The sequence below is a fragment of the Oryctolagus cuniculus genome, chromosome 17 (genome assembly GCF_964237555.1).
Source record: "Oryctolagus cuniculus chromosome 17, mOryCun1.1, whole genome shotgun sequence".
In the NCBI taxonomy this organism is placed as follows: Eukaryota; Metazoa; Chordata; class Mammalia; order Lagomorpha; family Leporidae; genus Oryctolagus; species Oryctolagus cuniculus.
In genome coordinates, this window is record NC_091448.1 from 45,887,265 (window position 1) to 45,914,512 (window position 27,248).

Below are 27,248 nucleotides of genomic sequence, written 5' to 3' on the forward strand. Positions count from 1 at the left end.
TCCTGGCTCCTGGCTTCGGATCAGCACAGCTCTGGCCTCTGTGGCCAGTTGGGTAGTGAACCAGCAGATGGAATACCCCCCACCCTCCTCTCTCTTTCTTTTTCTCTCCCTCTCCCTCTTCCCCTCCTCCCCCTCTCGGCTCTCTCACTCTCTTTCTCCGCCTCTCCTTCTCTCTTTGTGTAACTCTTTCAAATAAATAAATAAATATTCAAAACCAAAAAAAAGAGAAAAATCATCTGAGAAGATAAATGCCTTGCTATAGAAATGTCTTATTTTACTTTTGTCAGCATTACAAAATTCTGAAAATGTCTAGTAGGTCTTGTATTTTCCTGATGAATTGAATAATACCCATCACTGAGTAAATGGAAGATATAGCCAATTATGACAGTGCAATAACCAGTGGTCATGCATAATAGGCAATATCTACTGGTTAGAGTGTTGTTTCTTCAGAGCCTCATGAAAATAATTTACTATATTTAGTATACTAAATTTATACCAATAAAACTAAACTTTTTTTTTAAGATTTATATATTTGAAAGTCAGAATTACAAAGAGAGAGGGAGAGATTTTCCAACCTCTGGTTCATTCCCCAGTTGGGTGCAGTAGCCAGGGCTGAGCCAGGAACTTCACCTGGGTCTCCCCACAGGGGTGGCAGGGATGGCACTTAGGCCATCTTCTGCTGTTTGGCCTTGTGGTTAAGATGTCAGTTAAGACTCATGCGTCCTGTGCCAGAGTGACTGAGTTCCTCTCTGCCTCCTGTCTCATCTTCCTGCTAATACAGACCCAGGAAGCAGCACATGTTGACTCAAGTACTTGGGTTCCTGCCACCATGTGGGAAACCACATTGAGTTCTGGGCTCTGAGCTTTGACCTGGTCCTGACTTAGCTATTTGCTGGCATTTGGGGAGCAAACTAGAGAATGGAAAATCAGTATCTCTGTCTTGCTTACTCTCTCTCTCTCTTTCCCTCTCTCTCTCTCTCCCTCTCCCCTTCAAGTAAAATTTCTTTAAAAAAACTGTTAAGGGGACAGCGCTGTGGCGTAGCCAGTAAAGCTGCCACCTGCAATGCTGGCATCCCATATGGGCGCCAGTTTGAGTCCTGGCCGATCCACTTCCGATCCAGCTCTCTGCTATGGCCTAGGAAAGCAGTGGAATGGGCCCCTAAACCCTTGTGGGAGACACAGAAGAAGCTCCTGGCTCCTGGCTTCAATTGGCGCAGCTCTGGCCATTGCAGCCAATTGGGAAGTAAGCCAACGGATGGAAGACCTTTCTCTTTCTCTCTCCTTCTGTATGTAACTATGACTTTCAAATAAATAAATAAATCTCTAAAAAAAAAAAACCTTAAAAACTAGAATAAAGATAGTTTGATTCTTGAGAAAAAAAAAGCTTTCAATATAGTACAATAAACAATTCATGGATAGATGCAAATATGCATGGAAATTTAGTTTCTGATAAGGTTTGTGTTTTAAATCGGTGGGATGAAGTGAAATTATAAACAGACTGTAACAATTGACTAATTGGGGGATATGAGTGATAGCAATTTCAGTCTCTATTTCAGTTCTCATACCCAGAATATATTCCAAGTGGATTAAAAATTTTAATGTTGAAAAAGAAACCATTGGAAGTTCAGAGTAATGCATGAATGAAATTTATTAGTTTTAGGCCGGCGCCGCGGCTCACTAGGCTAATCCTCCGCCTAGCGGCGCCGGCACACCGGGTTCTAGCACCGGTTGGGGCACCGGATTCTGTCCCGGTTGCCCCTCTTGCAGGCCAGCCCTCTGCTGTGGCCAGGGAGTGCAGTGGAGGATGGCTCAAGTGCTTGGGCCCTGTACTCCATGGGAGACCAGAATAAGTACCTGGCTCCTGCCATCAGATCAGCGCGGTGCGCTGGCCGCAGCGCGCTGGCCACGGTGGCCATTGGAGGGTGAACCAATGGTAAAAGGAAGACCTTTCTCTCTGTCTCTCTCTCTCACTGTCCACTCTGCCTGTCAAAAAAAAATTATTAATTTTTGAGTGGTACAGGGCAAGACCTAATTCAAGAAACTTCTAGGCCGGCGCCACGGCTCACTAGGCTAATCCTCCACCTTGCGGTGCCGGCACACCGGGTTCTAGTCCTGGTCGGGGCGCCGGATTCTGTCCCGGTTGCCCCTCTTCCAGGCCAGCTCTCTGCTGTGGCCAGGGAGTGCAGTGGAGGATGGCCCAAGTGCTTGGGCCCTGCACCCCATGGGAGACCAGGAGAAGCACCTGGCTCCTGCCATCGGATCAGCACAGTGTGCCGGCCGTGGTGGCCATTGGAGGGTGAACCAATGGCAAAGGAAGACCTTTCTCTCTGTCTCTCTCTCACTATCCACTCTGCCTGTCAAAAAAAAAAAAAAAAAGAAAAGAAAACTTATAAATGGGCAAATTCACAAAATATACAGAGAAATTAACAGAAAAAGTTTAATATGAAAATGGACAAAGAATTTGAACTTCCTTACAAAAAAAGAATGACCAAAATCTCATTTTATTTCACCTATGACATTTTTTTATTTATTTATTTTAAGATTTTATTTATTTGGAGATAGAATTACAGGAGAGAGGGACAGACAGAAAGAGAGGTCTTCCGTCTTATGGTTCACTCCCCAAATGGCCGCAGAGGCTGGAGCTGGGTCAATCTGAAGCCAGAAGCTTCTTCTAGGTCTCCCATGAGGGTTCAGGGGCCCAAGCACTTGGGCCATCTTCTACTGCTTTCCCAGGACATAGCAAGGAGCTAGATAGGAAGAGAGCAGCTAGGACTCGAACCAGTGCCCATATGGGATGCTGGTGCTACAAGGAGGAGGATTAGCCCACTACACCACAGCACTGACCCCAAGAATGACCAAAATCATAAAAAGATGTTTAGCCATATTCTCTAATAAAAATATAGAAATTGACATGATTTTTACTGGTCAGATTAGTAAGTATTGAAACTTATCTCCCATTACTGGCAAAATTATACACGAGACACTTGTATGTTATTGTTGGGAACATAAATTGGTGCAGGGTTGAAGAAAAGGGTACAGTAAAATAAATATGAAAGACTATTGCAGCTGAAACTTTTTTTTTTTTAATTTATTTGAGAGAGCGAGCACATCCATCCCTGGGTTCAGTCCTCCAAATGCCTTCAACAGCCAGTGCAGGGCTGGGCTTGGCCAAGGGTGAGAGTTGGGAACTCAAGCCGAGTCTACTACATGGGTGGCAGGAACCCAACTACTGGCGTCTTAACCACTAGGCTCAAAACCCTCCCTGCAGTTTTTTGTTGCTGTTAAGATTGAGTTGTTTGAGGGCTGGCGCTGTGGCATAGTAGGCTAAGCCTCTGCCTGCAGCGCCAGCATCCCATATGGGCGCCAGTTCATGTCCCAGCTGCTCCACTTCCAGTCCAGCCCTCTGCTCATGGCCTGGGAAAGCAGTGGAGGATGGCCCAAGTGCTTGGTCCCCCACACCCATGTTGGGGACGGAGGAAGCTCCTGGCTCAGCTCCAGCCGTTGTAGCCATTTGGAAAGTAGACCAGCAGATGGAAGACCTTTCTCTCTCTTGTCTGTCACTCTGCCTCTCAAAGAAATACATAAAATCTTTAAAAAAAAAGGGGGGGGGCGGTTATTTATTTGAAAGGCAAAGTAACAAAAACAAAAATACAAGGACACAATAGCCAGGTCTGGCCCTGTCTGAAGCCAGGAACCTAGAACTCCATCCTGGTCTCCCATGTGGGTGGCAGAAGCCCAAGTACTTGGGCCATCTTCTGCCTTCCCAGGTGCATTAGCAGGGAGCTGGATTGAAAGTAGAGTAGATGAGACTTGAATGAGTGCTTTCGTATGGGATGCTGGTGTAGCAAACAGCTGCTTCACCCGTTGCTCTACATGCATGCCTCTGCGGCATTTTTTAATAGCAAAAAAAATTAAAATTAAAATTTTATCAGGGAATTTATTAAATTAATGTTCTTTTCCATATTCTCCCCAGGATCATGGTTATTTTTGTTTTTAGAAGGTTAACATGTACTTTGTGAGAGATTTTGAACTTTATCTGCTTTTCTGAATTTTAAAAACAATATTCCTTAAATCTTTTTAAAATAGCCATATAAAAATAAAATATATAATGATTGTTTTGTTCTTTACAGTTCTCTGTTCTTTTGATTAATTTAGGAATTGACTGTCTGGGAACAGTTAATTCTCTGAAAGAATGAGATTTTGAAAATAAGCCCATGGATGTACAATTGAATAGAAAGAGCCTCCCAACTTTTATCCTAGGCTGTTTTAATCATTTTATCTTAGATTTTTTTCCAATTCTATCTCATAAGAAAAAGCCGCTGGAAGATCGGAGCACAGAAATTTTAAATGAAACTGATAACCCGTGAATTATTTTCATTTGAAAGAAGTTAGTCACTCTTGAGGAAAGTAACTATAAAGTTATTTTCACCTTTTGGTAATTTGATTTCTTAAATAGCAGTTTTCTTGATAGACATTCACAACATGATAACTGATGCATAACTGATTCAATCAAATGGAAATAGTAGTGCATAACTAGCTTATGTTGAGATTGGATATTGGTTTATTGCAGGATTATACGCATGAATTCCATAAAACGAAAGCAAATTTTGTAGCAATACGGGAAAGGGAGAATCTCATGGGATCAGTGCGAAAGGATATTGAGTAAGTTACCTTTTATATTTTGTAGAACATTCAGATTTAGCTTTAGAATGTGTCTGTGATTAATTTCAAATGAGTTGGAAAACCATGATTTAGATTTCAGAATCTCTAATTCCCATTTCATTGTCTTTGAACATTACAGCAACAACATGGTCCTAATCTACATTGTATCAGTCTTATCTCCTGACTTCTGTCAACCCTGACTTTACTGTCTTAGTTCAAAGTTCAACTTAGATGATCTCTTCATGAATTCTTCTCTGATTTCTTACCGCCCACCCTAAGAATTACATTATCAATAACTGAAGCTTTCTATGTCTCACTTCCTGATTATTATATATCTCCTGCCCATTAATTATATTTTCAGGTAGCTATTATCATAGCATTACCTATTTTTTTGAAATCTTGAAACCTTCCCAGATTTAATGCATTCTCATAGCCTCACATGAAATTATTTAAGGACTGCTAACATTTTTGTACTGATATCATTCCTGATGTCATTTGGGGAGCTGAGTGAACCAGCAGATGGAAGATAATTCCCTCCTTTTCCCTCTCCCCTGTACCTGTCTCTCTGCCTTTCAAATAAAAAATTAGAGAAACATTCATATTTCTTTATATCATTCTTAGTGGGAAGTGGAAAAGATTACGTATTTTAATTGTTCATTCAAAACCATGAAGCCACTCAATTTGTCTACTTTATCATTGGAATTAGTCACTTAATATGATTTTGCGGTATCTGTTCTTAACTTTTCTCTGTATTCTAGGTCATATAAAAGTGGGTCTGGAGTCAACAACAGAAGAACTGAACTGTTTTTGAAAGAACATGATCACCTTCGAAAGTAAGTATTTAGTGTTCGTGCACCATTTTTCCCTGTTTCCTAATTTACTTACTTACCTACAAAACATCTTGTGCTTTTTATTATACCAAGTACCCTGTCAATTATAGTTCATTTTATTCTTCCAAATATCCAATTTGATAGAACTAGAATTGCAGCTGCTCAACTGGAATTAGGAAAAAAGACTGTGCTGTTAATTCTTTGTCATTTAATTGTTAACTGAAATTTTTTTTAAGATTTGTTTATTTGAAAGTAAGAGAGAGAGAGAGAGAGAGAGAGAGAGAGCTTCCATCTACTGATTCACTCCACCAAATGACCACAGTGGTCATAGCTGGGCCAGACCAAAGCCCGGAGCCAAGAGCTTCATCTGAGTCTTCTGTCTTTTGCTGCTTTCCCAGGCACATTAGCAGGGAGCTGAATCAAAATGGAGCAGCAGAGCCAGCATTATGGTACAGTAGGTTAATCCTATGCCTGTGGTGCCAGCATCCCATATGGGCGCCAGTTCTAGTCCCAGCTATTCCTCTTCTGATCCAGCTCTCTGCTATGGCCTGCATCTTCATGAGCAGTAGAAGATGGCCCAAGCACTTGGGCTCCTGCACCTGCATGAAAAGAAGCTCCTGGCTCCTGGCTTTGGATTGGCCTATTACTGGCTGTTGTCATTTGAGGAGTGAACTAATGGATGGATGACCTTTCTCTCTCTCTCCCTCCCTCTCACTGTCTGTAATTCTACCTCTCAAATATATAAAATAAAAACTTAAAAAAAAGTGGAGCATGGGCTGGCGCCACGGCTCAATAGGCTAATCCTCCACCCGCGGCGCTGGCACCCCGGGTTCTAGTCCCAGTCGGGGCACCAGATTCTGTCCCGGTTGTTCCTCTTCCAGTCCAGCTCTCTGCTGTGGCCCAGGAGGGCAGTGGAGGATGGCCCAAGTCCTTGGGCCCTGCACCTGCATGGGAGACCAGGAGGAAGCACCTGGCTTCTGGCTTCGGATCAGCGTGGTGCGCCGGCTGCAGCGTCCATTTGGGGAGTGAACCAACAGAAGGAAGACCTTTCTCCTCTCTCTCTCTCACTGTCTAACTCTGCCTGTCAAAAAAAAAAAAAAAAAAAAAAAAAGTGGAGCAGCCAGGACTCAAATTGGTGCCCATATGGGATGCCAGGTGTCACAGGTGGCAGCTTTGCCCTCGTGCCATAGTGCCAGTCCCCAGAAATGTTTTCTTACTACGTTAGTGTGTTTTTCTTTTATCAAGTCTATTGCTTTGTACTTTTGTGCACTATTATAGATTATTAGTAATAATAATACTGATGAAGACTTAGGTTTGAATGGCCTGTTAACACTTATATGGAAAGAAGCTTTATAAAGGATACTTAGACCATGTGTCAAAAATATTTTTTTAAAGGTGTATTTATTTATTTGAAAGGCAGAGAGAGAGGAGAAGTCTTCCATCCGCTTGTTCACTCCCCAAATGGCCACAACAGCCAGAGCTGGGCTGATCCGAAGCCAGGAGCCCAGAGCTTCTTCCTGGTCTCCCACATGGGTGTAGGGGCCCAAGGACTTGAGCCATTCTCTGCTGCTTTCCCATGCCACAACAGAGAGCTAGATTAGAAGTGGAGCAGCTGGGACTCCAACCGGTACCCATATGGGATGCTACCACTGCAAGCAGCAGCTTTACCCACTACACCACAGCACCAGCCCCCCATGTATCAAAATTTTTTTGATGTTTTATTTTCAAAAATATCAGAGTAAAACACCTGAGAACTTGGATGTGCTATTCATTTTAAAACAAATCATCATACTCTATTCCTGCTTCATCTGTTTTTCTCCTAAATGTACTCTTTTCTTTGTTTTTCTCTTTTTTTGTTGTAGAACTTAAGGACCAGAAAATTATTTATCTCTGAACTCAGCTTGTAAACAGTCGAGCAGCTTTTCTATCTATGATAATTAAATGTTAGGAATTACATTAGTATTTGCTACTCACTGTCGAATGTTAATCATAATAGCTTAATGTTCCATTCAATTTATTTTTCTTTAAAGATCATAACTTGAAATATAAGCTGTTGAAATCAAAACACTGAATAATCAAGATCTTTTTAGAAACTTGGATGCCTTAGTGTTAAACAGTTACACATGTTTTTTCTTAATCTGTTGCTAGTTACAGAGTGACACAAGGGGGCAGTCTCTCCTGCAGTATGCGTACTTTATAGTCATTCTTGGCTTTCATCATGATTTTTGTATTTGATAAAAAATATCATAAACAGAATTTTGCATTTACCCAAAACTATGTTACTATATTTTAAGGGTATGGAGTAATTTAAGGGCTAATAAAAGATTACATCAGTGTTTTTGCTTTTATTGCCTCAAATTAAGGAGAAATATAGCAGTTTATTTTTTTATTTGTATCTCATAAATACAACATAAGAAACATGGTAATTCTTCCCACCATACACACCCTCCCACCCACTCTCCCACTCCTCTTCTCCCTCCCTCTCCTGTTTAGTCTTAGAAAGAAAGAAAAAAGAAAAAAACTAAAAACTATTCCTCAACAGTCTAGACAAGGGCTGTTCAATGTTACTGCTTCTCAGAGGTGATTTCATTTTTTTAATCCTCCCTTCCTCTTTTCCCTTCTGTCCTTTCCCTTCTTTCCTTTCAGAAACTTGATTATCTTTAAAGAACCCAAGAATGATACATTTTTACAAGCTCTTAGACATACTGTAACTTATGAGACATAAAACTGTCCATTTAATACACTAAAAGGAAGTGATTCTTTATAAAAATCTTTATAAAAAAGATTTATTTATTTATTTGAAAGAGTTACACAGAGAGAGAAGGAGAGGCAGAAGAAGAGAGAGAGAGAGAAAGAGAGAGAGAGAGAGATCCTCCATCCAATAGTTCACTCCCCAATTGGCTGCAATGGCCGGAGCTGCGCCAGTCCAAAGCCAGGAGCCAGGAACCATCTTCCACTGCTGTCCTGGATGCTTCATTAGCAGGAGGCTGAATCAGAAGTAGAGCAGCTGGATCTCGAACTGTTGATCTCAAACTGTTGCGCATATGGAATGCCTGCATGGCAGGTGGCAGCTTAACTCACTACACTACGCCACAATGCTGGCCCTCACTATTGTTCATTTTGCATAGGAAAAAATGAAACAGTGCAAGTAATGCATATTTAATAAATTTGTTTAGGGTTATAAAAATGTTCAAATTGGAAATCAAAAGATTTTTTTATGTTTTTGATTAAAGTATAGTGTCTCAGACATTTTATAGATACTTTATATTTTTCCTTTTAGCCTTGTGAATAAATTTGTTCATTCTGTACGCAGAGTTACTGAAGCAGGATAAAGTTGAATGTAATGAGTTCTGAAGAATTAGAGGAATTGTGAGACTGAAAGCAAGGCCTTAGCAACTGATCTCGGTATTAGAACACAAAGCTTCCAGATACCTTTTTAAATAATTGATCGTGGGGGCAGAAAGACATTTCACATAGCTTACAGATGGTTAAGATGCTGGCATCGCAAATCAAAGTGCCTGAGTTTAATGCCTGGCTCTGGCTCCTGACTCTGGCTTCCTGCTAATGCCTCCCTGGGAGGCAGCCTTCGTGGCTAAAGTAATTGGGTTCTTCTCACTTGTGTTGAAGCCTGTGTTGAATTTTCCACCGTATCCCACCCCCACCATTGTGGGCATTCAGGGAGTGAACCAGCAGATAACTGCTTCTGTCTGTCTGTCTGTCTGTCTTTCTCTACCTGCCTCTCAAACTAATAAAAACAATTTTAATCTGTATTTTTGTGTAAATTACAAATATTTGCTGTATAATAAAATTATGGAATATTATGTTGACAAAATAACAAACTTTTTCTGTTTTTTTTTTGTCCTTGTTTTTTAAAGATTTATTAATTTATTTGAAAATCAAGAGTTACAGAGAGGACAGACAGATCTCCCATCTGCTGGTTCACTCCCCTGATGACCACAGAATGGTCAAAGTGCTTAGGCCTCTGTCACCCAGATGGAGTATGATGGTTTTGGCTTCAGCCTGGCTGGGCCCTGCCATTGCGGCCATTTGGATAGTGAACCAGTGAATGGAAGCTCAATTTCATTATATTCTCTCTCTCTTTCTCTCTCTCTCTCTCTCTTTCCCCAACTGCCTTTCAAGTAAATAAATACCTAAAAGATTTAAATAAATTATGTATATAGAGTCTGTAATATTTTTTACTTATCAACAAATTGTGGGCCTTCTCATGTTATTTGATAGTTTTGGTTTTTGAGTCATGTAGTGCCTATATTCCATAATTTAGGTAAACTATAAGTCATATAAGCATTTCACTAATGTTGGCCTTTGGATTATTTTTATTTTTTACTATTCTAACTAGTGAATTTTTTACAGATATGTATCCATAATTATTTCCTTAAAATAGTTTAGTTTACTAGAATTAGAATTGCAGGATCACAAAATATAATAATTTTAAAATTTTTTGGGCTGGCGCCGCGGCTCACTAGGCTAATCCTCCGCCTAGCGGCGCCGGCACACCGGGTTCTAGTCCCGGTAGGGGCGCCGGATTCTGTCCCGGTTGCCCCTCTTCCAGGCCAGCCCTCTGCTGTGGCCAGGGAGTGCAGTGGAGGATGGCCCAGGTGCTTGGGCCCTGCACCCCATGGGAGACCAGGAAAAGCACCTGGCTCCTGGCTCCTGCCATCGGATCAGCGCGGTGCGCCGGCCGCAGCGCGCCGGCCGCGGCGGCCATTGGAGGGTGAACCAACGGCAAAAGGAAGACCTTTCTCTCTGTCTCTCTCTCTCTCACTGTCCACTCTGCCTGTCAAAAAAAAAAAAAAAAAAAAAAAAATTTTTGAGGGATTGACGCTGTAGTTCAGTGGGTTAAGCCATTACCTACAGTGCCAGCATCCCATTTGGGCACTGTTTCGAGTCCTGGCTGCTCCATTTCCTATCCAGCTCCCTGTTAATGCACCTGGGAAAATAGCCCAAGGTGGTCCAAGTCCCTGGGCCGCTGCACCCATCTGGGGGACCCAGAAGAAGCTCCTGGCACAGCCTTGGCCGTTGAGGCCATTTGAGAAGTGAACTATGGGGTGGGAGATCTCTGTCTGTAACTCTGCCTTTCAAATAAATAAGTAAGTCTTTTATAAAAAAAAGTCTTTTGATACAGTATTATCAAATTTCCATCTAAAGGCATGCTACTTTATCATTTCATTAATTACGTATTCTATGCTTAATGTCCTCAATAACTCACATTTTTTTTTTAATTTTTACTTTATTTGAGAGAGAAACAGCTCTCATCTCTTGAAACATTGTCCAAATGCCCACAATGGCTGGGTTCAAAGCATTGAGCTTGAAACTCAGTCCTGGTCTCCTGCAGAGGTAGCCGGAACCCATTCACTTGAGCCATCACCACTGCTTCCCTGGATCGGAAGTGGAGGACTCAAACCGGCACCTATGTGGAATACCAATGCTGCAGGCAGAGGTTTAGCCCACTATGTCACAGTGCTGGCCCGAGGGTTACTATTAAAACATGCAGGGTGGGGCTGGCACTGTGGTGAAGCAGGTAAAGCTGCTGCCTGCAGTGCCAGCATCCCAAATGGGTGCCAGTTTGAGTCCTGGCTGCTTCTCTTCTGATCCAACTCTCTGCTATGGCCTGGGAAACAGCAAAAGATGGGAGACTCAGAAGAAGCTCCTGATTTTGGATCAATCCAGCTGCGGCTGTTGAGGCCATTTGAGGATTGAGCCAGAGGATGGAAGACACACCTCTCTCTCTCTCTCTCTCTCTCTCTCTCTCTCTCTCTCTCTCTCTCCCCCCCACCCCCTCCCTCTCCCTCTCCCTCCCTCCCTCCCTCTCTCTGCCTTTCAAATAACTAAATCTTTTTTTTTTTAAGACTTTATTTATTTACTTGAAAGTCACAGTTACACAGAGAGAGAAGGAAGCTGGATTTAGGAGATGGGCCTGGAATCAAATGCAGGACTCTAACGTGGGACCTAGGCATCTTAACCAGCATCTTCACTGCTAGGCAAACACGCACCCTAGATTTTTTTTCTTAATTCATGCCAATGACAGAAGTAAAACTTTTCAGACAATGGTTTTGTTTTATAAGGAATATATTTTCTCTTTTTTTTAAGACTTATTTTTTTGAAAGGCAGAGTTACAGATTGAGAGAGAGATCTTTCATCTGCTGGTTCACTCTCCAAGTGGCCACAATGGCTGGAGCTGGGCCAGTCTGAAGCCAGGAACCAGGAGGTCCTTCTGGGTCTCCCACATGAGTGCAGCAGCCCAAGGACTTGGGCCATCTTCTGCTGCTTTCCCAGGCCATTAGCAGGTAGCTGGTCCAGAAGTGGAGCAGCTGGGACTCAAACCAGCACCCACATGAGATGCCAGCATTGTAGGCAGCAGGTTAACCTTCTATACCAAAGCACCAGTCCCTATTTTGATTTTTGATTTCTTTTTCTGAGTCTGTCAAGCAGAGGAAAATACAAACCTTGAATTGTTGTCACTTCTTTAGCCATTGCTTTTTCACTAGAGTGTTGATGTATCCTTGTGGGCCTTTTCAGTTGCTATTTAGATTAATTCCCCTTTCTTTATATAATAGTTCTTTGAATACTCTGATATTTTTCTTCTTGAAAGAAGTATCTGAGTTAATACTGTATTTTAAAATTCTGACAACCCTCCCAAAAGAACTCATCATCTTGTCTCTTCATATTTACTTAGGATACAAGTTTGACTCTTGTCACCAGCTTACAGTTAGGAAGGTAGGGAGAGAAGAGGATAGACTAGATTATATCGAATCTTGAAAGACCATGATTTGTCCCAAGTCTTGCATTCAGTTCCAGAGCAGGCCTTTGTCCTTATTTTCTCTAGAAGCATTCTGTCATTTGAATACAACATGTCCTCCACATGTACCGTAATCAAGGTGACAACTTGTAGAGATTGTCAGTGGTGAAGAGAACCTTGGACTAGGAAATCAGTGTACTAAAATAGAAAGGGCCTCATCTGTTCCCAGGCTTCTTTAATGTCAGTGATGATCTCATCTGGTTGAAGATCAGTACCTTGTTCCGTAACTGCATTCTAATCTCATCTTTAAGTAAACCACCTCAGAAATCTCCAACCCCAACATCTCTCTGTGACTAATACTTCTTATCTTTCTCTATAGAGTACCACTAGCTTGTCTATATTTTTCTCCTCATAACCTGTGTTCCTACTCTTGACAGCTTGGATCTCATAGTGAATTTTTTTTTAAAGATTTATTTATTTATTTGAGAGGCAGAGAGAGAGAGGTCTTCCATCCGCTGGTTGACTCCCCAGATGGCCGCAACAGCTGGAGCTAAGCCAATCTGAAGCCAGGAGCTTCTTCTGGGTCTCCCACATGGGTGCAGGGGCCCGCAGATTTGGACTATCTTCTACTACTTTCCCAGGCCATAGCAGAGAGCTGGATCGGAAGTGGAGCAGCCAGGACTTGAACCAGCACACACATGGGATGCCAGCATTGTAGGCGGCGGCTTTACCTGTTAAGCCACAGCGCCAGCCCCTCTCTTAGTAAATTGATTGATATACTCCCAATATCTGGCCTTGCCTGCACCTCTGTAGAATGCCAACCTAATCTATAGTCTACTGTTCTACTTTGAAGAGAGAAAAACTTCTATTCAAATACATTAACCCGTTTTAAAATTATTTCCAGTCTTGTCTGTTTAGTTCTTGCTTTCATCCTCTTCAAGAGCTTTGCCCAATCTTCTCATTTCCCCTCTTGACCTTCCTGTCTTTTTGCCCAAAAACAAAGTTGCTTACCTCCTTCTTCATTTAACTTTTTTAACTTTTTACTCTTATACTAAAAGTTAACCTGTAGAGCTTCCCTCTCTATCCCTTTGATGTATTTTTAGAGGATGAGATGTTTCTCCTGTAAGGCCAGTACATCCCTGTGGCACTCTCCTCTATCCTCATGTGCCTGTAAGTAATTCACTCTAAATCCTTTTGTGTATCGGCTCTGTCTGTATACTCATTTCTTCTTTGGCCTGTGCACTTCCCTTCACAACTCTATTGACTGTGTTGTCACATTAGTGCAAATCAGTGATCTCCTGAATGGCAAATCTCATGGACATTGTTCCCTGTTTGGTGCTACCTTGTTTGATGCTTCCCCTTAAAACCTGAGGTTGGGGGCCATCGCTGTGGTGTAGTGGGTAAAGCCGCTGCCTGCAATGTCGGCATCCCATGTGAGCACTGGTTCGAGTCTCGGCTGCTCCTCTTCTGATCCAGCTCTCTGCTATGGCCTGGGAGAGCAGTAGAAGATGGCCCAAGTCCTTGGGCCCCTGCACCCATGTGGGAGACCTGGAGGAATCTCCTGGCTCCTGGCTTTGGATCAGCACAGCTCCAGCCGTGGCAGCCAACTGGGGAGTGAACCAGTGGATGGGTGACTTCTCTCTCTCTTTCTGCCTCTCCTTCTGTCTCTGTAACTCTGACTTTCAGATAAATAAATAAATCTTGGGGGGGAAAAAAAAAAAAAACACGAGGTTACAGGACATTGCAGTTCACTGGTGCTCCACTGACCCTTGTTTCCTTGCTGAGTTTCTCCAGATGCAGGGGAGGCATCCATGCTCCAGGTAGAAGTTAGATGGAGTTAATCTACAAGATGCAACTTACTTGCCTCCTACCCTTACATTTTAGCTCAGTGTTTGTCCTTAACACACCATTAAACAACACTTCCTCCTTCCCAGAGATGGCAGCTAAGAATAAGGCCTACCAAAGAGAAATGAACAGTTTCTTTCACAAATTTATAAGGAGAGCAATTGGTAAGGTTTTTGTTCTTGAGAAGAATAATAAAATTAATAAAGAGTTGAAGAAAGAAGCATGCATTTTAAAATTATATAGAACTAGCTAAGAAGTTAAATAGGAGTTTCATCCAGACTTGGAGACTACATAGAGAGAAGTACTGATTCCTTTGCATGTCATGATTACCACTAAACTGGCATATCTTAAAAATCCTTCACATTTGAAAAGACCTTTGACATTTCTTCAAAATATTCAAGATTTAAAAAAAAAGATTTTATTTATTTATTTGAGAGGTAGAGTTACAGAGAGAGAGGTCTTCCATCCACTGATTCACTCCCCAAATGGCCGCAGTGGTCAGGGCTGGGCCAAGGAAGTCAGAAGCCAGGAAACAGGAGCTGCTTCTGGGTCTCCCAGACAGGTACAGGGGCCCAACAACTTGAGTCATTTTCCACTGCTTTTGCAGGCCATAGCAAAGAGCTGGATCAGAAGTGGAGCAACCAGGACTCAAACCGGTGCCCATGCAGGATACTGGCACTGCAGGCAGCAGCTTTACCTGCTATGCTATAGTGCGGGTCTGTTGTATATATTCTTTGACTGCCACCACCAAAGTCAAGACGCAAAATTTTTCACAAAACCAGGCAGCTACTTCTCTTTCTACCATTATAGATTAGTTTTACCTTTTCAGTAGTTCGTGTAAACTAATTCAGACAGCATGATTTGTTTATTTTTGGCTTGTGTAAGAAACCTTGGCCTATCTTACAGTGGCAAATATTTTGTTATGGTTTCTTCCAGAAGTTTTATAGTTTATATAGACCTAATTAGTCTAGTTGGTGGTATTGGATCTCCAATTCTTTGCTGTAGTAGACACTGGATCTTTATTGTATGAATAAATAGATAAAGTAGAAGTTATTTGTTTTGGTTCCATGCACATTGTACCCTAATTTTTAAATCTATGCATAGTTTTTCCATAATATGCATTTCCTTTGAACTTTCTGAAGACCCTTGTGTGCATGGATTTCAAATGTTTATACACTAAAATAAATATCTCTCAATTCTGTGTTCCATAGATTTTTGCTGACCTTCATATTGTATGTAAAAATCTTCAGCAAGCATTTCTCTTGTTTATAACAAATTAGGAAACCAGATTCAAAGAGGATATAGGTCAAGGTCTCATAACTATTTAATAGTACAACTCTTACTAAATGCACATTTCCAAACCCATTTCCATTTTTGTCCCACATTATACTGCCTTTCCTGTAGTTTGCTTCTTTAAAATTTTATTGTCATTGTATTTAGGAACCAGCATGGCATAATATTACTGAGACTTGAGAAACCAGTTGCTTTTTACCTCTCAAAAGCAAGTAACTTGACCTCTCTTTCTTTTTTTTTTTTTAAATCTTGAAAACAGGATTAATAACTTTCCCCATGTTACATCATTTTAAGGGTGAACGACTATAGAGTTAATCCATTTTATAAAATTAAAAGCTCTTTAAAAATACAAAAAACTTGTAAATATAAAACTTAGATAAAGCAAGTTACAGTTAAACAGGATTGTTTATAGTGTTATTTTGTTTTCATTTCATTGACTATTTATCAGATATGATTAGGTTATCTCAGAATACAGACTTGATGTTAGTTTTATAACTGTATACTTTGGTGATTAAAAAGCAGATTATAGGGGCCAGTGCTATTCTGTAGCGGATAAAGCTGCCACCTGCAGTACTGGCTTCCCATATGGGCACTGGTTCGAGTCCCAGCTGCTCATCTTCTGATCCAGCTCTCTGCTATGTCCTGGGAAAGCAGCAGAAGATGGCCCAAGTGTTTGGGCCCTTGCACCCTTGTCGGAGACCCAGGAGAAGTTTCTGGCTCCTGGCTTTGGATAGGCCCAGCTCCAGCTGTTGCTGCCTTTTGGGGAGTGAACCAGCTGATGGAAAACCTCTCTATCTCTGCCTCTGCCTGTGCCTTCTCTCTAGCTCTGCCTTTCAAATAAATAAATAAATCTTTTAAAAAATAGCAGATTATATTTCTCAGATGGAGCTTTACCTTTTATCTACTCGTTTGTTATATTTTTAGGCTGTGTTTAGACTTGATATTTTGAATTTGTTTTTAAAATTTTATTATGTATATGAGACGCAGAATTATACACAAAAGGAGAGACAGAGCGGTCTTCCCTCCACTGGTTCACTCCCCAAATGGCAACAACAGCTGTAGCTGGGCCATTCCAAAGCCAGGAGCCAGGAGCTTCTCCAGGTGTCCTACGTGGGTACAGGGGCTCAAGCACTTGGGCCATCCTCCACTGGTTTCCCAGGCCATAAGCAGAGAGCTAGATTGGAAGAAGAGCAGCCAGGACACAAACTGGTGCTATGTGGGATGCCAGCACCACAGGCAGAAGCTTACTATGCCACAGCACCAGCCTCAATATTTTTTTTTTTTTAAGATTTACTTATTTATTTGAAAGTCAGAGTTACACAGAGAGAGGAGAGGCAGAGAGAAAGAGAGAGAGGGGTCTTCCATCCGATGGTTCACTCCCCAGTTGGCCGCAATGGCTGGAGCTGTGCTCATCTGAAGCCAGAAGTCAGGAGCTTCCTCCAGGTCTCCCACGCGGGTGCAGGGGCCAAGGACTTGGGCCATCTTCTACTGCTTTCCCAGGCCATAGCAGAGAGCTGGATTGGAAGTGGAGCAGTTGGGACTCGAACCGGCACCCATATGGGATGCTGGCGCTTCAGGCCAGGGCATTAACCCGCTGCGCCACAGCGTCCCCCCCCCCCCCAATATTTTGAGTATTAACAATGTACTAGCTTTGTCATTTGCAAGATCCAAACTTAGAGCTACAAAAATACTTTAGGTATACATTGAAAAACTGGTAAAAATGTCTTCATTTTGTATTTGTTCTGTGGTTTCGCCAAATACTCCTGACATCATAAAGCTAGTAAACACTGGTATTCAAGCCCAGGTCTTCTGCTGGTGTTGCTTCTGCAGTACTGTACTGCCGGTCCAAGATGATCTTAGGTATCTGCTTCACAGAGTTGCTAAGACTATACACATGGAAGGGCCTTGAAAACTGAGAGGAATTCTGTATAAAGCAGAGCATAATGAGTGTTGTAAGATTCACAAAAGTGGGGCCAGCATTTGGCCTCGCAGTTAGGAGTCCTGTTGAGATGGCCATATCCCACATCAGAGTGCCAGGGTTCAATTCCTGATCCGGTGGGTGGGAGAGTCTCTCCCCCACCCGACCCCCTCACTTCTAATGAAATACACAAAATTTTTTAAAAAGACACTGACATTTTTCTTACAAAGCTGAATGTAGTCTCACCATACATTCCAACAGTTCTGCTAATTATTTACCTAAGTGAGTTGAAAATTTATGTCTACACAAAAACTTGTACATGTTTCTAACAGCTGTATTCATAATTGATAAAAACCTATTATATCTATACAGTAAAATATGATTCAGAAATATGCTATCAAGTCCAAAAAAGACATGGAGGAACTTTAAATGCATAAAAGACAATCACATACTCGAACTCGAAATGCTTCCATAGCCTTGGCAACTCATGACAAGAACCTAGGGTGATTACTGACACCATAAATAAGAGTGTCCTTAATGCGTTGTACAATGTGAATTAATGCTATAACTAGTACTCAAACAGTATTTTACACTTTGTGTTTTGGTGTGGGTGCAAACTGTTGAAATCTTTACTTAATTTATACTAAATTGATCTTCTGTATATAAAGATAATTGAAAATGAATCTTGATGCGAATGGAATGGGAGATGGGAGGATTGCGGGTGGGAGGAAAGTTACGGGGGGTGGGGAGCCATTGTAATCCATAAACTATACTTTGGAAATTTATATTTATTAAATAAAAGTTAAAAAAAAGAAAAGGTCACATACTGTATAATCTGAACTGTTTATGACCAAACTTTAGAGACAATACAAAGATCAACAATTACTAAATAAAATCACAAACAAAAACAAAGGTATACCTTTGTCCACCCTGACTGTGAGGACACGTTAGTTTTACACACAATATTAGTATTATAGTTCTTGTTTTCTTATTTACTTGCTTACTTGTTGATTATCCACTTAGTCATCTACTCTTTTAAAAAGGAATCTAATTAGGTATTAGCTAAATGGTTTTGCCAAGTTCTTACATTTTATTAGTTTTAATTTTTTTTACATATATGCATGAAATAACATTTTTATTCTTGAAACTTATGCCACTTGCACTATGTGTGTGTTAGCAGAAATGAATTATACTTTTAAAAGAATTATCCAGATGTGACTTTCATAATTCCTGGATACAGTACTTGGTGATGAAGTTTAGTGCATTGTTTTCTGCTGGTTTAAATAGGTCTTGAAAGAAACAGAAATGCATTGCTTAATTACAGGCCCTAGATGGAATGCCCCTGGGCTGTTATGGAATACTTGCTTAAGAAGGATAATTTCACTTTATATATTTTATGTCCCAAAGGAAAGCAATTTTAAATTGAATTTTTATTAGATTATGCTATTTTTGTGGAGCCACTCTGTTGTTGAGTTGTATCCTCAATGTCTAGGATGCTTTTTAATGAATGCAGTTTATTCAGTTTATGTGGTCCTAGCCAAATGAGGAAGGACTTGGAGACTTTGGCAATTTGAGAAGAAATTTGAAAATTACTGGCCTTCGTCTGTTTATACTTCCATACAAAGTAAGGATGATGGGGTTGGAACAGAGATCTGTGGAATACCAGTGTATGACTTACTGTAACTCTCTGACATGCCAAGCACATGGTTAAGCTAGTGTTGGCCTGTAAAATGGGGATCCATGCTGTGAGCACAGCTTCTGGATATTCACGTGTTATATTTTGAACATGCTTTATTCTGTATTTTAGAACATTTAGTAAAATAAAGGTGTTTAAAGGAATTTAAAAGGAGGAAAAACTTCTTTCTCTGTAGGGTAGGGTATTTGCAATCATAGTTTTAGATTTTCTTTGAGTTGGTTTTCTTTTAAGGTAATTCCAGTGAATATTCTTTTTTCTTTTTCTGCAGTTTCAGATGTGCTATGAAATTACCATAATCTAAAAATAATAATCTACCTCAAATATATAAAATGACCCATCAATGAAATTTTAAGAAAACCTGTTATTATGAAAGTCTGATTTTTTTACCAAAGAAAATGGAAAATAAATGTAGGCATAAGTATGTGCTTTACAAGACTTATTTGTTTCATATAAATAAAGTTATTTTATTACATTTAAAATATTTAAATTGGTTAAAATGTTATTTTCAGAGAGCACATCTTTCAAGGAAAACTACTCATTGCATAAAACAAGGATTGTACTTGTGTGCCATAAACATCAGACTTTTATGTATTCCTTCCTGACCATTTCAACCCCACTGCTTCAGGAGCATTGTCTGAATACAAAATATAATGAGTTTATTCTCTAACGACAGACTAGCAGTTAGGCTGGTTTATAGAAAACAGATAATGGTAGTAAAGAAGTATACTTGGCTGGCTTCCTGATTATTTGTATGGTATGGGTGGCTTTGTGTTTTTATGTTCCATCCTATGCAGATTTGGTCATCGTATTTTTTTAAAAGATTTTATTTATTTATTTGAGAAGTTAGAGTTACAGAGAAAAAGAGGGAGAGACAGAGAGGTCTTCCGTCTGCTGCTTCACTACCCAAATGGCTGCAGTGGCCAGAAATGAGCTGAGCTGATCTGATCTAAAACCAGGAGCCTTGAGTTTCTTCTGGATCTCCCACGTAGTTAAAGGGACCAAGGACTGGGGCCATCTTCTACTGCTTTCCTAGGCACATTCATATGGAGCTGGATCATCAGTGGAACAGCTGGGACTCGAACCGGCACTCTGTCACAGTGCCGGCCCCAATCCTACATATTTCTTACAGTAAATCATAAGGGATCCCTGGTTTATTCTGATACAGTAGTCTGCAGAGTGTGGCAATATCTGAGAACGTTTAAGTTGTGGTTCTTAAATCTCTCTGGGGGAATTTTTTCCCAGGTGCATTAGCAGGGAGCTGAATCAAAAGAGGAGCAGCCAGGACACAAACCAGCGGCCATATGGGATGCAGTTGCTGCTGCAGGCAGAGGCTTAGCCTATTACTCCACAGCACCAGCCCCTTGGTCATCATTTTTATCTATTACTATTTTAAGTTTTTAGAAGTCAGGAGAAGCAAGTTGAGATACTGTGAAATATTTGCTTTTCTTCTAGTTTACTGACTTGTAGCTCCTAAAATCCATAGTCTCTGAAGAGAATGTTTCTTTCATATGCTAATCAGTGACAGCAGGGTGCAGGCCAGTCACTAGAACAAGGCACTATTAAAGGACTGGGGCTTTTCTGTTCAAAGCTCTTGAGAGGGGAGAGGAATCCCAAGATTAAGGTGATCACCAGTGGTCAGTGATTTAATTAATTGTACTTATGTAATGAAACTTTCATACAATCCCAAAGGACTGGGTTCTGGGAGCGGCTGGGTCATTGAATGAATGAGGAATATGGGACGTTCAGAGAACATGGAAGCTCCGTGTCCCATCTCATATGCTTGCCCGATGTATCTCTTCATCTCTGTCTTTTGTAATATCCTTTATAATAAACCAGTCAGTGTGAGGAATTTGTTTCTCTGAGTTCTGTGAGATGCTCTAATAGTTTGCTGAACACAAGGTTGAGGTTTGAGAGCCCTGATATATAGTTGAAAGTAAAACAACCTGGGATTTGCAGTGTGCCTTGGAAGTGAGGGCAGTCTTCTGGGAACTGAGTATCTCCAGGGAGATAGTGTCAGATTGAATTGAATTAGAGAACACCAAGTTGGTGTCCACTGCAGAACTGATTGATTGCTTGTCTCAGTCATGAGACAAATTCCCTGATCTGCAGCAGCATGGTAAATAGCATTGGAAAAATATCCAGTGTCTCTATAAACAGCCAGGATGTTTTTCAATGAAAGTTTGGGGAAGAAAACATAAATCGCTAACATTGAACCTGCATTGGCACTTGATAAGAAGGGTGGGACAACACAAAGCGAGCAGAATCCTGGGAAAGGAGATCAGTCCATACAGAGAGGTAGGTGCCTGCTGTGCTTTGGTGGGTTTTGATTCTGTGTGTGACATGCAACATCATTTGCCAGCTGTGCCTCAGCATACAGGGGAGGAATGCGGAGCACTTTCCTTTTCTTTGTTGGTTTAGCCAGAGCTGTTGATGTGATATACACACCTGTTTATATCTCTTCCTTCTTCCCATACTTCCTGTGTAACTTTATTCAGGACATCTCAGAATTGTTATCACTGATAGCAGAAGTGTTGAGCGGCTGACAGTAGAGAGTAGAAGAAATAGACTTTTTCTTAAATCCTTATACAAATTAACTTTATTTGTCCCAGGCACTTTTTAAGGAGCCCTCTGCCTGCTTATTAAGCTAAAATTGACTCGGGATTCTGGATAAGGAGAGAAGTGACCAAATGTGAGAGAAGCTAAAGAAACTGAGTTCATTACAGAGTGAAAGGGTCAAGGAGTGTCTACTGTGTCTTTGCCCTGTTGCTGTTTGTCTACATTGTCTTCACATTTGGAGTAAGGAGATCTCCAGTGACCTGAGGTTTACCAGAGGAGAAATGAGGGGAAGAAGAAAGAGAGAATGAACCCCAGAGTATAGATTTTGCTGGAGTAGGTGTGAGACAGTCTAGAAGTAGGTGAAAACTCGGACTGATTGTGGGAGAGGAAGAGCTGATATTTGAGACAGTGAGAGCCGGATCTCTGAAGTCAGACTGCTCAAGGTTAAATCCTAGCCCGCTTTTTGCTTCAGTTTTTATTTGTATCTGAAGAGAATGATAGGATCAATCCTATAGAATTGTTGTAAGGATGCAGTTAAAACATCTGAGGCATTTTAGGACAGGACATGGCTTATAATTTACCACAAGTATTAGCTCTCATTATTCTTAACAAAATTAGCTGTGTTCTTGTGCACTCACTAGAATTATTTATTTTCAGTTTATATTGTCTGTTATTTTGCAGACCTGATTGGAGAGGACCCCAAAATAGCTTTCTTTCTCTTTTTTCTTTTAACCAGGCTATTGTATTGAAAAAGGAAGTATTAACCCAAGTTAACCACTTCCTTTTTTTTGAGATCTTGTAGTCACTGGACCAAGAAGCCTTGTTGACTTATATTATTTGTCCCCACTGTGAAATCTATGGAGTTTAGTGTCTTATCTTTATAGTCTGAACCAGTACCTTCCAGGGCCACTTCTGTATGCATTTGTTACAAGAATAAATGGGGGCCAGCGCTGTGGCGTAGTGGGTAAAGCCACCACCTGCAGTGCTGGCATCCCATATGGACGCCAGTTCGGGTCCTGGCTGCTCTACTCCTGGTCCAGCTCTCTGCTGTGGCCTGGGACAGCAGTAGAAGATGGCCCAAGTCCTTGGGTCCCTGCATCCGCATGAGAGACCCAGAAGAAGCTCCTGGCTTCGGATCTGCACAGCTCCAGCGATTGCGGCCAACTGGGGAGTGAACCAGCGGTTGGAAGACTCTCTCTCTCCCTCTCTCTGCCTCTCCTTTTCTCTGTGTGTAACTCTTTCAAATAAATAAATAAGTCTTTAAAAAAAAACAAAAAGAGAGTGAACCAGTGGATGGAAAACCTCGCTGTCTCTCTCTGCCTCTACCTCTGTAACTCTGCCTTTCAAATTAATAAATAAATCTTGAAAAAAAAAATGCATGCTTGATAGTTCATAGATTTCACTGGAATAGTGGATTGATATGGGAATTTACATCGACTTTATGCTTAGATATATAATCTATCTGTAGTTGTGGTAAGCTGTTTTAATACAGCAAGGAATAGTGCCCACTATGTGTGAAGTACTGATCTAATCATTACGGATGTAAGCTCCTTTGAATCTTCAGCTGAGAAAATGGAACTTCAGAGACATTTGCCTGACATCAGATAGCTAATGAATGGTGGAACCAGCATTTATTTTTTAAAAAGATTTGAAAGAGTTAAAGAGAGTGGTAGAGCCAGAGAGAGAGGTCTTCCATCCCACCGGTTCACTCTCCAAATGACTGCAACGGCCAGAGCTGAGCTGATCCGAAGCCAAGAGCCAGAAGCGTCTTCCAGGTCTCCCACATGGGTGCAGGGGCCCATCTTTTGCTTTCCCAGGCCATAGCAGAGAGCTGGATCAGAAGTAGAGCAGCTGGGACTCAAACAGGCACTGCAGACTCGGACTTTAACCTGCTGGCCAGCCCTGGAGCCAGCATGTAAACAACCACTCAAGGCCTGGCATTGTGCTGCAGCAGGTTAAGCTATCACTTGACATGCCAGCATCCCATACTGAAGTGCCTTTTTGAGAACCAGTTTCTCCGCTTCCAGTCCAGCTCTCTGCTAATGTAACTGGGAAGCAGTGGAGGATGGCCCAAATACTTGGGCCTCTGACACCCTGTTGAAGACCCAGAAGGAGTTCTGGGTTCTTGGCTTCAGCCTGGCCTAGCCCTGGCTGTTGTAGCCATCTGGGGAGTGAACCAGGTGATGCAAGATCCCAACCCCTACCCCATCACTCTGCCTTTTAAATAACTACATCTTAAACAGCCACATGATGTGGCTTTTACCTACCATCTTTGTAATTTTTGAAATTCTTATACAAATTTATGTAAGATATTCACACAGGTTAAAGTTCATCTTTGTTCCCTAATTCATGCAGTAACTTCTATCACTTTATAATGAAATCTTAACTTACTATTTCATTAGAAATTCTTTTGGAAAGAAGTAGTTGGAAAAAATATATAAGTATTTGATTGCCTGTTGTGTATCTTGCATTGTACCAAATAGGTATAGATGTCTGGAGTTTATTTTCCTTATTTCTGTTGTAAAGTTTCTCCCTTATCAAACTTACCTACCTTTAAGCTCCTCCCTAAAATGGCTGTTACCTTTTCTTCCTTTCTCTCTTTGTTTCATACAAGCAAATACTTTACAGATTAGTGGTACATATTTGGTGTCTTTATTCAAATTCTTGACTTCTGAAGTTTAGTCAGCTGCGTTAGGTTTAGCTAAAAAAAAAAAAAAAAAAAAGTGTTCCCAAAAAAGGAAGGACATTTGAAGTATATGTAATTACTACTTGCAAACAGCCTAACTGCATTTGCCTATCCTGTCTTAACAAGTTGGTTGTAATTGTTAAGTTTTGAGTAAATGGTGGTGACAACTCTATCTGGATTAAAGAAGTTTTATTTCTTTATGCTGTAATTAAAACTGTTCTGACTTTAAATATCAGGTATCTCTGTGGAAAAAATAAATTTAATCTAGCAAATAAAAGATAAATTTTATATATATGGATTAGTTTGTTTGGGATTCCAAAATTTTCTGCTGATGCTTTCAAAAATCTGGGTATTCGCTATACATAAGTGACTGAAAAGTGTATCCATAAATGTGGATAAAATAAGTACACATTTTAAATGTTCATTTAGTGATCCCAGATTTTGAAATTTTGTTTTATTTACAGCTCAGATCGTCTGATAGAAGAGACAATCAGGTAAGAATGGTTTTCGGTTTTACTTTTTTTTTATCTGCATATAAATTTAATGAGCAGATCAGGTTAACCTTGTTAATCAGATTAAAAGTCAACTCATCCTGTATAAAGATAAGAATTTCACTAAAAGAATTTTTATTTTGTCCTTCCAAGAGACCTTTAAAGACCATTCATTTCCAGAGTTATTGAGATTAGATTGTTTTATTTACATTAACTTTTCTAATTCACCTTTGAGATTACAGCCTCAGTCTTTTAATTCCTCCTTTTTTAATGGAAAACAATCTTAGGTGATTTGGTTAATGTCTTCTTTATACCATTTGTGTCAACTTGGTTTCTGCTATGGCAGCTATAGAAAATATACTGCAGTTATATTTCATATCTACACTGTAACAGTAAAAAAAGCATCTTAATGAAGTGTCTGCATCTCACATGGCACCAGTGTGTCCAGCACTGTTTTTCAGGGAAGTTAGAGTAAAGTATATTTCCCATGGATCTTGATTCTGTTCTAACGTGCTTTGCCGGCATTCTTTCCTTGAATCTTCTCAGTAACCCATGAGATACACATAATCATTGGGCGCTATATCCAGAACAAAAAATAAATCAAGATGAATAACTGTCAGTGATCATGACTGATACATAGTATTAGGATTCAGATCTTCAAATCCAAGTCTGCTAACTCTACACTCTGAGTTCTGTCTAAACCATTACTAAATTTACCACCTTGTAGGAAGAGTATAAACTTTGAAGAGGGATTTGACTTGAAACCTGTTTGTTACTAGATCTCTGCTAGATAAGTTTCTTCAACTTCTGGAAGCCTTTGTTTTCTTCAAATTAATGTTAATACCTAGCCTGCAAGATTATTGTGAAGCTTAAGGATAATGAGAGAAAAATGCTTAGTACAATGCCTGGATTATACTAGGTAATCTGTAAATGGTAATCATATTATGAATACTCAGAGGTTTTTTTTTTGGGTTTTTTTGTTTTTTTTTTTTACTTTTTATTTTGGTATCATTTCAGATTTCAGGAAAGTTCCAATAGTACAGAGAAGTCATATATACATTCTACTAAGTTCTCCAGAAGTTAACATTTTGCTACATTGCCTTTTTAATAATTTTTTTAACTACTTGGAAATAAACTGCAAACATGATGCTGTTTACTCCTAAATGTTTCAATGTTCATTTCCTAAATATTTATATTGATATAGAATCATGTATTGTTTTATTCAATAGGTTATAACATGTTCCCATCATTAGTTAGTAATCCCAATACATTATAACCTTTTATAATACCTTTTTGCCATTGTGAATTTTTTGTTTAAGTTGATATACTGTATCTTATGTCTAAACAAAGTTTTCACAGAATTGCCTGATTTTCAGCTGAAGTACCCCCTTGTAACGCCTTCACTTTCATCGGCCCATAAGAATGATCATATTTTACATTTTTCTTTATGTAAAGTTTCCCTATAGTCCTTTCCTTTTATTCTTTTATTTCCCCTTATTTTCTGCCTGATCTTGTAGGTTAGACTACCTTAATTAAACTTTTCAGTTCAGCACTGGCCTATTTAAAGGCTGACAATATGGGGATAAAAGTTTGGGGTACCTCTTAGATTACAAACATCTGAGAACCATTGAATAACTTCTACTTTTATTTTGATACTTAAAAAACATGCTATTTGGAGATCTTTTATTTCAGCATTCCCTTTTGTTTTAAAATATGATAGATATTACAGGTGAAATTTCATGGAATACAAAGCTAGTTATGATTACTTATGGATTAAAAAATTTTTCACATATTCCATATGTAAAAAATTTACCTTTTCCTTTTGGAGACATTTTTAAAATATGTACAAAACCGATTAGAGACTTTGACATCAATTTATTTGAAAAGGACTAATATTTTTAATATTTGTAAGCTTCTTTAGCTTATTTAAATGTGTAACTTGTCTTATCTGTTGTTGAAAAAAATGTCACTAACTCAGAACAGGTAAGATAGTTTTACTTCCAGTAAGCATATCAATGATTTATCATTTTAAAAGCATTGTATTTTATTTGAAGCTTATATTTTACCTCTGAGTATTTGGGCCTTGAAATAACAACAGCCCAGATTTCACTTAGCATGACTTCAAATGATAGAATGGGATGGGAAAGTATATCTGGATATACTTTATGTGATACTGGAAATCATGCATATTCAACAAGATAATAGCATAATGTATGGTGATAATATCCATTCTCCAAGGAATGCAAAGTGCTTCGCGGAAATTATTTTTTAACCTTTATCCACTTGTGAGTCAGAGTATACAGGTGATGATGACAGAGGCATATATGATCTAAAGATGGGCCTCAGATTGCTCAGCCTACTTTTGAATTCTGTTACTTTATTCAGGACCGTAATATGTGTGTTTTTGTTTTAAAGATCTGCTTACCTATTTGAAATTCAGAATTAGAGAGAAGGAGAAATAGAGAGACAGACAGACACAGACAGACTTTCCACCTGTGATTCAACTCCCCAGAT

General features: G+C 40.0%; 1 protein-coding gene across 8 annotated transcripts in view; it reads left to right on the forward strand.

The window, feature by feature from the left end:
* The window catches only part of GOSR1 (golgi SNAP receptor complex member 1), a 50,659-nt gene that overhangs the window by 10,023 nt on the left and 13,388 nt on the right, over positions 1-27,248 (forward strand). For 6 of the 8 annotated variants that reach the window (XM_008270945.4, XM_008270948.4, XM_070061166.1 and 3 more), the window contains exons 5-7: positions 4,571-4,662; positions 5,421-5,495; positions 24,708-24,737. In XM_008270945.4, the coding sequence (XP_008269167.1) occupies positions 4,571-4,662; positions 5,421-5,495; positions 24,708-24,737 (197 nt within the window). Of the gene's footprint in view, positions 1-4,570; positions 4,663-5,420; positions 5,496-24,707; positions 24,738-25,751; positions 25,899-27,248 lie in introns of those variants that run through there. The other 2 variants (XM_008270950.4, XM_070061168.1) reach the window with 1 other exon arrangement.